The sequence below is a fragment of the Malania oleifera genome, chromosome 12, assembly GCF_029873635.1.
Source record: "Malania oleifera isolate guangnan ecotype guangnan chromosome 12, ASM2987363v1, whole genome shotgun sequence".
NCBI classification, from domain to species: Eukaryota; Viridiplantae; Streptophyta; class Magnoliopsida; order Santalales; family Ximeniaceae; genus Malania; species Malania oleifera.
In genome coordinates this window covers 64,874,043-64,888,076 of record NC_080428.1, presented here as the reverse complement: position 1 = coordinate 64,888,076, position 14,034 = coordinate 64,874,043, and the positions used below count along the sequence as shown (strand labels likewise).

Sequence of the window (14,034 nt, the reverse complement as noted above, 5' to 3'; positions counted from 1 at the left end):
TAATTAATGAGCAAAATAGTTATAAGATTCTTATTCTAATAACTCCAATACAATGTCTTTGACCATTTAATCCAAAAAAAAATTCATCTAAAATTGCTCCACGGATTTGAAAGAGCTTGTGAATCACGTTCTTGTCATCTTGACGAATATATGTACATCGTAAAAATCGATCAACTTATTGAAAATTGGCATTGCAACATATTACATATCCTCTGAGGATGAACGTTTTTTAAGTATAAAGGATATCCAATGAATCTCTGCCTATCCGCTAACAACTAATGTTTAAATTCATTGATAATCTGATATACTTATGCTTTTTAGGCATCAAATCAATTAACATAAACTCTATTGGTTAATATCTCTCAACTTTGACACTACCTATATGCATTTCTAGGTCTACCTATGCCCACATTTAAATTAAAGCCCAAATGCTCAGTTTTTTTGTGATCAAAATAGAAGTCTCTAAACTTATGCTCTGAAAAACAAAAATAAAAATAATAATTTTATGATTAGTTATTAAATGTTTAATATATTACCAAATTATAATTTTAAAAAAACTACTTTAGTTATTGTATTATAAAATAAATTGTTTATCATATGATAAAAAAAACTATATTAGGGATGAGAATGACAGATTATCCGATCCGAACCGTCATAAATTCGCAACTTAAATGAGTCGGATGTGAATTGTAACATTCTTACCCGATAATCCGCCTAATCCGTCACGGATTACTTATCCGACCCGATCTGCTTTTTTAGATCTAAATCAAATATATATACACAACAACCCCATGCAGGGTGTGTGTAATTGTGTTTTGGGAAGCCAGCCATCATTGTAAATGCTTGTTGTGATTTTATTAAAATGGCAAGCAATGGATGACTAATGATCAAAACCCTGACAATGAAATTGTGATCTCCATTCACCCATTACCCAATTATATTACCCTTTTTAATAAGTGACTGCAATCATTTCTGTACCAATTCAGGCATACCCATTTACATCCCTCTTCCTATAAATTTGTTCATACATGGAAACATACATTTAATGAGTCCCTGAATTTCAACCAGATTAATTATCCAGTTATATAATATATATGTATGTATATATATATATATATATATATATATGTATATATAATGTATATATATGTTTGATGTATTAGTAAAATTTTTTTTACTAATGACAATGCTGGCGGCAGCTTTGACCAAAACCTTGGTTCATGGTGGTTAGGATTTTTTTTTTCTTTAATCAATGTCTGTTCTAAAACAATTATAATTTTATTCAACCTAAGTTCAATAATAGATAAGTTTACAATTGACTTTTAACAATTTTGAACTTAATATTTTTTTTTGTTATTTAATGAGGCTAAATGGGTATTAATTAGGCAGTGTCGCATTTGGAAGTCCGAAATTTGACTTCGATTTAAAATAATGCATAATTTTACAAAAAAAAAGTATATATAATTTTATGTTATATTTTATTCAAATATGTATAATTTTAAATTCCAAATTTAAATTTTATGCTCTCAAATCTTGCTTACCTTATATTTGGAAATGTAAATTTCGAATTTTGAATTTGAACTTATATGAATTTGAACATAATATACTAAGGCGACGTTTGAAGAGGGCTTGGATATTAATTTGTATTCGATTTGGGTAATACGTAATATAAAGTTGCATTGAAGTTTATCTAAATCCATCCGAATCCAAATTTAAGGTCTGAGATCCATGCTGATGCATAAAATTATATTTAATTTATTCTAAATCTATACAAATGCATATCCAAATCCTGAGATTTATACTTCAAAAAGCAAGTAATTATCTCTCTTTTAATTTTATATTTTTCAAGTATATTTTAAAATATTATGATCTAAAATAAATTATGTTAATAGCTTTGGCAACTAACTTTTGTCTTCACAAGGGACTTTAAATGAGACAAATTATTAAATTCTAGTTTTAAAATAATTTGGTTTACAAAATTACTTTTTACTGAACATAAATTAGTCTTAATTATATTGCTATTTTTTCAGTTGAGTTATTCAGAATTTTTGAACTGCGTAAATGCATGGGTCGTTATTTAAGTTTATTAAAATTTAGATATGCTATCGAGTCTAAATTTGCTAACTATTTCAAAACAATGGGCACAAAGAGTTAAATGACTTCATTTTCTCGTGCCTAAAAATTTACTTTTTAATTCCTTTTGCCATTTACGTTTTTTCGAGCTCTAACTTTACTTTTGATTTGGAAAATTTCAGGTCCAAAGTTTCGTGGATCTTTTGTCGGGTACATATGGTCGATATCATTTTACTTTTTGCAAATTTTAATTTTAAAGTGAACTAAGATGAATTTTTTCCCGTAAGCATAGTGAGTATTGAAAAATCCTAATATTATTTAATATTTTCCTGTTTTATTAAATAATTATTAAAACAAAAATATAGCTAGTCTTTATTTCAAAGTATCACATGCCTAGAATTTTGTGATGGAAAAATATGAAATCTTTTTTTATGCAAATTCAAATAACAAAAAATAATATAAAATAGTTTATAGACATAACGGATTTTCATAGATCCTCAGAATTTTTATGTTTTTTTGTAGTATTAAATAGTTATTAATAAAAAAAAATCACTCATGCAAAAGTTTAATTTTAAATGCGATGACGTCTTTTTCCTGAAATAAAAAATAGCGTAGAAATATTTTATTGGCGGAATAAATTTTCGAAACAAATCCAACGAAATTTCAACGTAACGAATTGTAAATTCGTATTTCCAAAATTTGTAAACACTGGTTAAACTAAAATTTTAATTTTAAAAAATAATATAGCGATTAAATCATCAACTTTTATGGATAAGAATGCAAATGGAATTTAATTTATGCTGCCAGCAAAAGAAAAGAAAAGAAAAGAAAAGAAAAGGGAATAATAATCCAAATTCCAAAACAACTCCACCATGAAAAATTGAGTGGGGCCGGGGCGGAATGAACGGCCGTGATGCTGTGGGGAGGGAGCCACGTGTCGGCAATATAAAAAGTTCGAGGGAAGGTACAGTGCACCGTACGCGCAGAATAGAGTGCCTCTGCTATGGACAGCTTAAAGAAAACGAGGAGTAGGGAGTGAGAAGGGTCAAATCCCATTATCGTAAATATGGGGAAAAAGGGGAGGGCATTTGTGACTGCGAACTCCAATCCTAAACCTTAAGAAACCTCATCCTTCCCCGGCAGTAGGGTGGGGACCATGCTTGTCTCTGTCATTTACCAATTAAACACTGCTTTAAAAGGAAATTGGTTTGGGCATTTTGCTAATTAAGTAATATTAATTGTGCATAAATAAACTGGATTAAGGGATGGGATTCTCAAGTTTTGTTGTTGCGGAAATCCAAGCGGGTGTGTGTAAAATTATAAAAAATATGAAATAGGAGATGTTAATATCTGTGCAGTGGCAAGAGTGAGGGAAGGGCGAGGGGAGAATCTAGAAATGCTCATTTCTTTTGATTTCCTTAAAAATCTAAAAATGAATTGAATAAAAAAAATAATGGGGGAGAAGTGAAGAAAAAGCAGAGAATAAAAAGAGACCGGATGTTGACAAATTTCATGTCACTGTTCGTAGAAGGTCGTTTGTTTGTGTGAAGATTTCTTATCTGGGATCTCTCTCTCTCTCTCTCCCTGGAAAATAGGCTCTTTCTCTGTCTAAGACTCTCTCTCTTCTTTCTTTCAGAGACTGGCCCAGCGGATCGAAATCTCCATCTTTTCTTCAACCCGATGACGATCTAAGCTCCTTCAATGGTGTTGCCTAGGCACCCACTTGGGTTATTTCTTGTGTTATTATTATTCTTGTTGTTCTTTTCTTTGCTTCTTCTGTCTTGCTAGTGGGAGTCTGCGACCTGAATTTCCATGATGCGACTTGGGTCTCTGCCTGTTTTTCGTGTGTGGGAGGTTCTGTGAAATGATTAAATCCATGGGGGTCTGAGGTAATTTGTATATGAATTTGTTGGGTAATTTGATTTTTGGGGTTTTGTTTCTGGGTTTTGTGGATTTTTGTGTTTGATGATTCGCCTACTTGGGTTTAAATATATATATATATATATATATATTTAGAATTGTTTCTGGGGTTTGTTTGGTTTGGAATAATTGGTTCATGCATTTGTTAAATTTTGTATCTATTTCTTCATTTCCTTGCTGTTTTTCTCTTTCTTTTCATTTTCTCTACGGATGGATTTGATGGGTGATATTTTTTTATGGGGGATCTGTTCTTTAACTTTTGTTAATGTAGATTCTCCCTTCTTGATAGCTGGCAAAGTGAAAAATTAAAACTGCAAGTTTCCTTCTTATGACGGGCTTCTTTTAAATTCTTCTATGTTATATCTCAGTCCTCAATAAATCCTATTCTCTGAGGAATTCCCCTTGGGATTTTGGGAGTATTAAACTTGGATTTCCTTGCTATGCATATTTTTATTCCCCTCTTTCTATTGATAAATTTATTATGTGCTGGTTATGATGGCTAATGTACCTCTATTTTACTTTGTCGGCTCCATTTGCATTCATCAAGGAAAAGAGAATCTCAAACTCGTATCTATTTGTGTTGAAGTAAAAGAAATTGGCAAAATTGGATTGCTGTCTTCTAGGGTTTATGAAGCTTCCTCAATGGCAATTTGATGCTTCTTTGGTTAGGGCATTCTGCTCTTTAAACTTGATGTGCTTTGTGTGGATATCCTTGCTGGTCATTGATTGGCTTGTGGGCCTTATAAATAAGTTCATTTTAGCTTGACATATTATCTGAGATTTTGGAAGGCATGGATAACCAGTTATTTGTCTTCATTTATTTTCACCAATGGTTTATTTGCAGTACATTTCTGCTCATTGTACTTCATAACTTGATTATTTAAGGCAAGTTGTCTACTTAAGCACCTGAGGTTGTGATGTCCTTGGCTTCCTTGTCTATTGTGTGTTTGCATTATAAAAGTCAATGAGAATTGTGGATTACTGTTACTTGAGAGACAATTGTTTGGATTTGTATAGCGTTGTCATTGATCACAGTTTCTGTAAAATTTTATCAAGATATCGTCCGCTAGTAGATGTCATTTCCTCTCTTTTAAAAGGTTAGATAATGGTAGCAAGTGTTTGGCTTAGGCCCATGCATTGTCAACCCTGTAGCAATTTATCGAGTGGACTTTGAATAAAGAATGATGACTCCAAAGAACAACTGCTGATCATAAATTTTTAGTTGTCATGTGGTACTTCAAGTTTATCTCTTGCAAGTGTTTTTCCTTAATAACAGTGTAGAATAATATGTTTGGAGCAATGTGGAGAATATGGCGCCCGTTATCTTGGTGCCCTTCTCAATTAATACAACTTTGGATGTCATAATTAAGTAGCAGAGTTTATGAAATCTTAAGTGCTTGAAATCTGTCAAAATTCGGTGCACTTGCACTGCAGGGCCCAACATGATCCAAACTTGGAAATTATTTCATATTTCTTTTTTTTTTTTTCCTTGTTTGGCGGAAATATTTTTCAAGAGTTCAAAATAACATTATCTCCAATTCCAAACAAAGTTACAATAAAGATGTCAGTATCTCATTCCTTCAACATAATTTTAATGATCATGCAGTCAGTTGCTCGCATTTTATTGGATTTTTGGGTTTCTTTCACCATCATGGCATTGTGTTATATGTATTCTCCACGCAGAGTTGCAGGATTAGCTGTGTTATTTGAATAATCCTGTCCTCCTTATTGTGTGAAGTGGTTGGAGTTATTACTTTAAAGATGGAAAGAAAGTTCAACTCACTTACGTTGGTTTCCTTGCTAATGGTAAACTTTTTAGGCATAATGGATTTTGTAAGAATAGATTTTGAAGAGTAGTTTGTGAGAGTTCATTGTAGTAAGTAACTTGATGCCCTATCACATTGAATTTGAAAGCCTAAGATGGAACTGTGTGGCTTTCTTTCCATTTTTAAAGACTGGGCGTGGTTTCTTTATGACTCACTAGGAAATTATACTCAGTTGTATCTATTTTTTTCCCATTTTTATTATGAAATAAATTACATTTTCTATTATTAGATAGGCAATACTCAATAGTGAATTATACGTATAGTAGTGAGGAAAAGATATGATTGTTGCATCATTATAGACTAAATTAAGACGATAAATTTTTGAATAGTCGTGTGCGCTGAGTTTGCCAATTTTGTTGTACAATTCCTTGCCATGGGATCTTATTTTCGGACGGTGTGCTTGTATGCATGCATGCATGTCCATGTGCACGTGCATGTGTGTAGGTTGCAACATACAATTGAAATATGTTCCTTTAAATATTTAGAATTTCATAAGTGGATGGGAAGACAAGAAGGTTGGTTGGGACAGTAAAAAAGAAGATAGGATGAAATTTATATTCACTACTAATTAAGGGAAGCATACATAGTTTTCAATCATCTGTCCTAAGAGATGTCTAGGCGCAATGGTGAAGTTGTTGCCGTGTGACCTACAAGTCATGGGTTCGAGGCATTGAAGCAGTCTCTTGCAAAAATATAAGGTAAGACTGTGTACTATAAACCCGTCTTGGTCCACCCATTCCTTGGACCCCTCATATGTGGGAGCTTTGTGCACCAGGTTGCCCCTTTATCTTTCCAAAAATTCCCTCAATTTACAAGTTATCTTATAATTACAGTATTTACAAATCAGGGGTAGATAAGTAATTTATAATAAATTATTTTTTATTTTTAAGTTCAAACAAATGTTTATAAATTTCCATTTTCTTCTTACCTTCCCATTTCCCCTGAAAAACAGTAAGTTTTAAAATGTGAGACACACAAGAAGTGTGTGCTAACAACTATTGTTAATGAAATGAATCTCCTTAAATCAAGTTTAGTGGAGAAAAAGGATCCTTGTATCCTACTCCAAGCAATCGGATCAATGTTGCCTATAATGTAGAATGCTCTAGTTATCAGTATGGGAAGCGAAACAGGATAGTTGTACGTTATGAGACTTAAAATGCAGTCTGTTAGGGAGGTCTGCTTATATAAATAAATAAGCAAAAATGGGTAATAGCACTTATATGTTAAAGAGTTAAGAGTGGATTCTAAGATGTTTCTGAATTTTTTTAAAAGAAAATCTTTTGTGAAATAGAGTAATAATGACTGAAAAAAAAAATTATAATATGATAATGCTTCCTTTTCTACTTTATACATATATTTATTCACATATGCCATGGAAATATTAAATTAAGCTTTGAATCCACACACACACACACACACACGTATCTCATGGAAAATATTGAATTAAAACTTTGGATTCCTAGATTTAGTGCTCTAGGATCAAAGTACCATGTCTTGGAAAGTTAGCACCAATTCACAGTTCACCAGGGTATTAGTGTTTTCTGGTAAGTGGGATAGGGATGCATCTCAGGCTGTCGTTTATTTTTCTTCTTCTGTCTTCTAGTGGATAACAAAGAATAGTTTTGTGCTGTCTCGCCATGGACTCAAATATGCTCTTTGTTTTTGGCGGGACAATGAAATGCGAAACATTGTATTTCTAATCCCTATAAATATGCTGAGGGAGCAAAGAGGAAAGAAGTGTTATTACACTAGTCCATTTGGTGTTTGGAGAAATAACAAAGGACGTGGCAAGCGATGAGGCATAAGGGCACAATGGGCATAAATGTTTCTTAAACATAAGATTGACTTTATATGTTCCATATCTTCGAAAATAGAATTTGTCTTGGAAAGGAAAATGGATAGTGTCAGTGCGTCAAGCGTCACTGGAATGGTGTTGTAATTTAGATTTATTGACTTTGAGCTAGACCCATTTAAATTAAAATTAGTCATCAGTGACTAAATTGAATTTTTAGTTGTGAATGAGTCTTAAAATGAAATATGCCATTGTTAGCAGAGAGTTCACTATTATATCCTTGGTCATCTTAATGTTCCTATAATTGTTAACCTCTGAAGTTTCAATGTTCCTACGATTGTTGTAGTCTAAAGGGGTATTGTTTGTACGTGTGGAGACGTTGTCTTACTTTGCTTAGGCATGAATTGAATATTTTGTGTGCAGGCATGTAACCGGGCCGCCTTCTGCTGTGCGATGTTCGCACTTTGTTATTTTCTCCTAATGTCTTATCTCTGACATTTTCGGAAGTCTGATGTAAATGAGATCATTTTTCATTTATTTATTTGATCGATGGAGCCATTTTAGGTTTATGCACCACATGATAAGACAAATGCAAATTTAAGGCTGCTGTCATCACAGTAGCTTGGAGCCTTTTCTACTCATACATAAACCCTCAAACTGATCTTATTCATGCAACAACCGTGGTCTCTTTTTTTTATGTGCTTGCACATGTCTGCATTTGTGGTGAAAACTAATCTCCTCTCTAATGCTATGTAGAACAAAACTGGCCTCTCATGTAAGACATAATGGAATGATTTCATTTTGATGGGAACGTCTGCACTATTCGAGGGAAGTGGATGCAGAATGAGTTATAAATAATTGCTAAATATGGAAGTGTGAAACAAGTACAATATCCTAGTAGACAACTCTAGCAAAATGTTTGATGCTTATTAGGAAAATCAATTATAAACTAAATCTTCACCTTCAGTCCTTCACATTATCATTATTATTTCTATTCTTGTGTCTAAGAGACATCCCTTGTGCCCCCCCCCCCCCCCTTTTTTTTTAGTTCTCCTGGTAAGTGTGTTTCTTTGTGGTTTCCAGAGCTGTTTTTCACTTTGCTTTTATATCTATTTCTTAGTAATTTGAGGCATTTCCAAATTTTTTTTTAAATTGATCCCTCTATTTGGAAAGAGATGGGCTTTTCTGGAAACTGTTGCGATCATGAAAAATGAGTTTTTTGGTAGTTACTGTACATGTACTTGTTGCACTCATAGAAATGATGGTAGCTAATCTAAATGTGCTCATTAACATATGCATACCCATCCTTGTCTCTAGATTCTATTACCCATTCGCTCATTTAGTTCTGTCTTGAGAAAAGAAGCTTGAGTGTGTTGCTTCCCTGCCAATATAAGGCCCATATGTGAACCCTTGCTCATGTCTCATACAATGCTAATTCAGTTTGATTCTGCCATTTCAGCAATTGATCTATGTTTATATTAATTTTCTATGTATTTTTGTGGTTGTGACATAAATGTTTTAGTGCTTGCTTGTGTGACGCATTGTAAGCTATGCACAATGTCCCCTCATTGTCTTTTAGAGCTTTTATTTTTTGGAGGTTGGGGAGGGAAGTTATTGTGTGCAGACCATTGGGGGTGGTGTTGGGGGATCCATTATTGATTGTGCAGTATTGGTGCTTCATTTTAGCAAGTTCCATATATTGGATGATTGAATTCTGTTTCTTGTCGAGAAAACAAAAGGGTTTTCTTTGTTGTTGATTTTCCCCCATGTGTTTCAATTTTTTTTTTCGTTTGCATCCTGACCTTGTGGGTTTAGTTCTGCCAGGTATAATTTTCCTTTTGCTGAGTATAATTTTTGCTTAATAAAGATGAAAATTGAGTTTTTATTTGCTTTTAATAGTTGAGATCTTTATGATTTGATTATTGTTGTTGTTTTTGACTTCTTATTACCTCACTAGTGATGTTTCATCATTGATTGGCAGGAATGGGAACAAAAGTGCAGTGTAAAAGCTACCTGCCAGGATATTACTCCATGAGGGATCTTAATGAGGATTGTAATAGTGGTAGCTGGCCCCTATATTATGGAGAGAAAACCTTGGCAAATGGGCAGTATTGCAATGGTTTTTTGCCAAGAACTGTTGCAGATGCATATACTGGGTACAATAAGGATGTAGTAAAGCAAACAATGCTTAAGCATGAGGCCATATTTAAGAGTCAGGTATGTCTACCCTCACGTTCATTGTTGATGTGTGATAAATATTTACTACACTTAAATTTTCTCAGAACATGATAAAAAATCCAGGTTTCAACGGATGTGGCACTTCTACTGTGTTGTAAGTTTGAATAATAAAGGGTCTTCATATGATGTGGGTTCATCAAAATTAAGTTGTCATGTTTGCTTGTGTGCTCTATTCAATTTGTACTATTGTAGGATTTGAATTTATCTGATTTTTTTGTTGAAATTAGGTCTATGCTCTATTCATATGACGTGGGTTCATCAAAATTAAGTTGTCACATTTGCTTATGTGCTCTATTCGATTTGTAGGATTTGGATTTATTTAATTTCTTGTTGGCATTAGGTCTCTGAACTCCACCAACTTTATGGAATACAAAAGGACTTGATGGATGAAATTAGAAGAAAGGGACAACATAAACAGCGGATACAGGTGGATCCCTCACTATCATCAAGCCCCATGGCTTCTCAAGCACCATCTGAGGATTATCGGAAATGGCATTTTCCAAACTTTCCTTTGGGAAACTCTGTTTGTGCTAGATCATCTGTTTCAAGTGCTGAAAACATTCCTTCTCCTTTGAGTTTTGTGAAAGGAAAAAATGTGCAAAATGACCAAATTCCATCCCAAAGTGGAGGTTGTTCAAAAGATAGCGAGTTGATGGAGTCCAGGCCATCCAAGGTTAGGAGAAAAATGTTTGATCTTCAACTTCCAGCGGATGAATATATTGATACTGAAGAAGAGCAACAATTAGCTGATGAAAAGGCTCCTGAATTGTTGAGTTATCCTCCTGGAAATTGCAAGATTGTTTCTGAGAGTGGGGTGAAGTTGTTTCTTGCTGGGAATGGGAAAACTGATTGCCAAGGAAATGCTTTGAGATCTACTCCATGTTTAGGGCATGTTAATAACTTGGCTGACTTGAATGAACCCATTCAAGTGGAAGAGGCAAGTGCTTCAGCATCTGTTGATTTTCGAAGCCATGCAGCCTGCCATGCTGAGGTTCAAAACCATGAAATTTGTGCAAAACCAAAATCCCATTTTCTGGGTCTGCCCAAGGAAAGTTTACCAAAGTCCCATTATGAAAGCAATAACGGGACTCTAAGCAATCTCCAGTTAGAGAGCAAAGTAAATAGTAATGAGTGGTTTTCTTGTATGCTTGAAGCAGGTAAGAATTTTTCCTTTGGTTGCATTAAAATTCTTCTAGTTTGTTTTCCAATTAAATTCTGCATTTTCCTTCTCTTTTATTTTTAGCTATTGACCTTCTTGCATGGGTTTCTTTATTTATCCAGAAGAAGGTGCTTGCAACACCATCATATCATCCAAATTCCAAACTGATTATATTTTTAACAAACTCATATTGGTGCCCCCACCTCGTTTTCCATTTATTTATATTGAAATTATACTAAACCAAAAGATAAAGCTGAAGATGTTGGATTTTTTATTTCAAATAGGCTGGAGGGATATCGTGAGATGTGGCAACTGAAAAATTCAGGAAAACATGGCTTTCTCGTACGCATTTAGATACACATTTATATTCTAAAACTGTGATGAGTTTAACTTAGCTAAGAAAATCACTTGCCCGCATGTCACACAGGTTGTCTTTTTACTCAACTCTATAAATAAGAAACCTAATGACTTCCTTAAATTCAAAAAGTTTCATTTTGTATGTAGTGGATTATTCCTGCCAGGTCTAATCTAATTATTTGGTCTATCTGTTTTTTAAGGGTACAAGAAAGGCAACCAGAAATTAATTTCTCAAGGTTATCCAGAAGAAAAGTTGAATCTACTTTCCCAGCCAAAAGTTAAGTCTAACAAATCTCATGAACCTTCAACACTTCTTCCGGCAGATCCAAGCAAGGGAGATCTGTGGAGAGAGATGGCAGTTTTTGGTTTAGAAATCTCTGAAAGAAGAGATCACTCCAATTATAATCATGCAGCACCTGCTGTTGCTTCCCATATGCATGGTTCTTTGGCATTTATTTCCTCCTCTGATCTGGGCAAGTCTTTGTCTGAGTCAGTTTTGTCTCGGGAAAAGCCCAGTGGCAGTCTGAGCTCACGTTTAAACACAGCTGCCACCTCGAGTAAGAGTTCTCAGTTGTCATATCATTGTCATGAAATTCTTGGAGATAAGTGGAATCTTAACAACAATTCTAGATCAGACCCAGCATATGGGGGCGAACTACCTGACCAGAATGGATTTTATCATGGATCCTCATCAGGGTCCAAGGGGCAGCCACTATTCTTCCCATCTGTTGGCTTTGATAATATGAAGTACAGTAATTATAATAATATAGCTTCTGAACACCACATTAGTCATGGTTCTGCTAAGTACTTCAATGGTTCAAATTGCATGGATTTGAAGTCTGAAAAGGATATGAATTTGAATGTGGTGCTCTCAAGCAGTTCCTCTAATGCAGCTGTTCCCCAGCAAGGTCTAGAGGTTATAGATGGGAAAAGGAAGCATGAAAACAATCTGACAGCATTGCCCTGGCTCAGAGTCAATCCTACTAAAAATGAGGCCACCAATTCTAGGAGGGATCTGACCACTGTGGAATTGAGTTTCTTCCAAGGTGCTTCGAGTCAGTGGTCCAACAAAACTGAAATTGGAAACAATCATAATCCAAATTTTGCTCAGAATATTGCAGTGGCTTCATCTGCCTGTGATGTTGAGGCCCAGAGGATTGAGATGGGTGACTGCCCGAACAGTAGAAAAATTCTTGGTGTGCCCATTTTTGAAAAGCCTTATATTTCTAAGAATGAGTCATCTGCTGTTAAGTCTCCATCTGCATCCATTTTGCACAACCAAGAAGGCGGAGATATTGAAAATAATAGGGGAAATGGAGTGCTTGATATTAACTTGGCATGTGATCCTATGTTTCCTGACTCAAGTAGACAAGTAGCTGCAGATATTTTGGTTTTAGAAAAGGAAACAAATTCAAAAGTTTCTGGCTTCAGAAATCACATTGATTTAAATTTGTGTATAAGTGAGGACGAAGCTTCATTAACAGTCTCTGTTCCTGTATGCAGTGTGAAGAGTGCAACAGGGATAGATTTGGAAGCTCCCATAGTTCCTGAGATTGATGAGGATATTCTTCCTGCAGAAGAATCTTCAGGGAAGCAACAAGAGATTCCTGTACAATCACCAGAACAAAAAGTTGGAGATCCACTGGATGAACTTGTGACAATAGCAGCAGAGGCAATAGTTGCAATTTCATCATCAGGTCAAAACAACCAAGTTGAAGACATGGGTTGCAATGCACATGAAGCTTCATTGCCGAACCCTCTTTACTGGTTTGTGGAGGTCGTTTTCTCACCTAGGAGTGATCTTGAGAGCAAATTCAGCACAGTTTTGAGGGGCAAAGATGGGGAAAATGAAGAATTTTCCACTGATGGAATGGATTACTTCGAGTCCATGACACTGAAACTGACAGAGACCAATGTAGAAGAGTACCTGTCTAAACCTCAGATTGCAGATAGCCTGAAAGCGGAAGAAACAGGAACCACTTTATTATCAAATCGTACTCGAAAGGGTCAGGCAAGGAGAGGGAGGCAGCGTAGGGACTTTCAACGGGACATCCTCCCAGGGCTTGCTTCTCTATCGAGGCATGAGGTAACAGAAGATCTTCAGACGCTTGGAGGGCTGATGAGAGCTACAGGCCATTCTTGGCAGTCAGGACCGACAAGAAGGAATGCTACTAGAAATGGTTGTGGGAGGGGGAGGCGGCGAGCAGCGGTTAGTCCAACTCCCACTGTAGCAGTGAGTACGGTCTGCACTCCACTGCCACTGGTGCAGCAACTTACCAACATTGAAGTGGGGCTGGAGGATAGAAGCCTAACTGGGTGGGGAAAGACAACCAGAAGGCCCCGCAGACAAAGATGCCCTCCAGGTAATCCTCCATCCCTTCCTTTAACCTAATTAAGCGTTGAGGCCTTGTTATATAATTGAGAATTATATGTAGGAGAGGGAAGTAAGGAGGAGTTTCTATTGGGTTTGCAGAGGGGGAGTGAAGTTATTTTGGGGCCATGGGTATTGCATTTGTACATGTTTCTTTAGCCCACAAATTTGGGTTCCCATTGTGTCTTTGGCTTACCAACTTTGTAATTTTCATAAATAATGCTGCATGTTTTCTTTTGGGATGCATACAGCCTTCCTTCTATAGTGTAAGCAATTGAGCATCTTTGTTTTTCTACCA

General features: G+C 35.3%; 1 protein-coding gene across 2 annotated transcripts; it reads left to right on the top strand.

The window, feature by feature from the left end:
• The first annotated feature begins 3,358 nt into the window (after positions 1–3,358).
• LOC131143727 (uncharacterized) lies at positions 3,359–14,034 on the top strand. 2 transcript variants are annotated; one of them, XM_058092002.1, is made up of 5 exons: positions 3,359–3,604; positions 3,710–3,962; positions 9,593–9,828; positions 10,190–11,006; positions 11,566–14,034. In XM_058092002.1, exons 3-5 carry the CDS (start codon positions 9,595–9,597, stop codon positions 13,755–13,757), a joined length of 3,243 nt encoding a protein of 1,080 aa, XP_057947985.1. In that variant the 5' UTR covers positions 3,359–3,604; positions 3,710–3,962; positions 9,593–9,594; the 3' UTR covers positions 13,758–14,034. The 2 variants fall into 2 exon arrangements, with proteins under 2 accessions (XP_057947985.1, XP_057947984.1); XM_058092001.1 differs by having other exon boundaries at positions 3,586–3,962.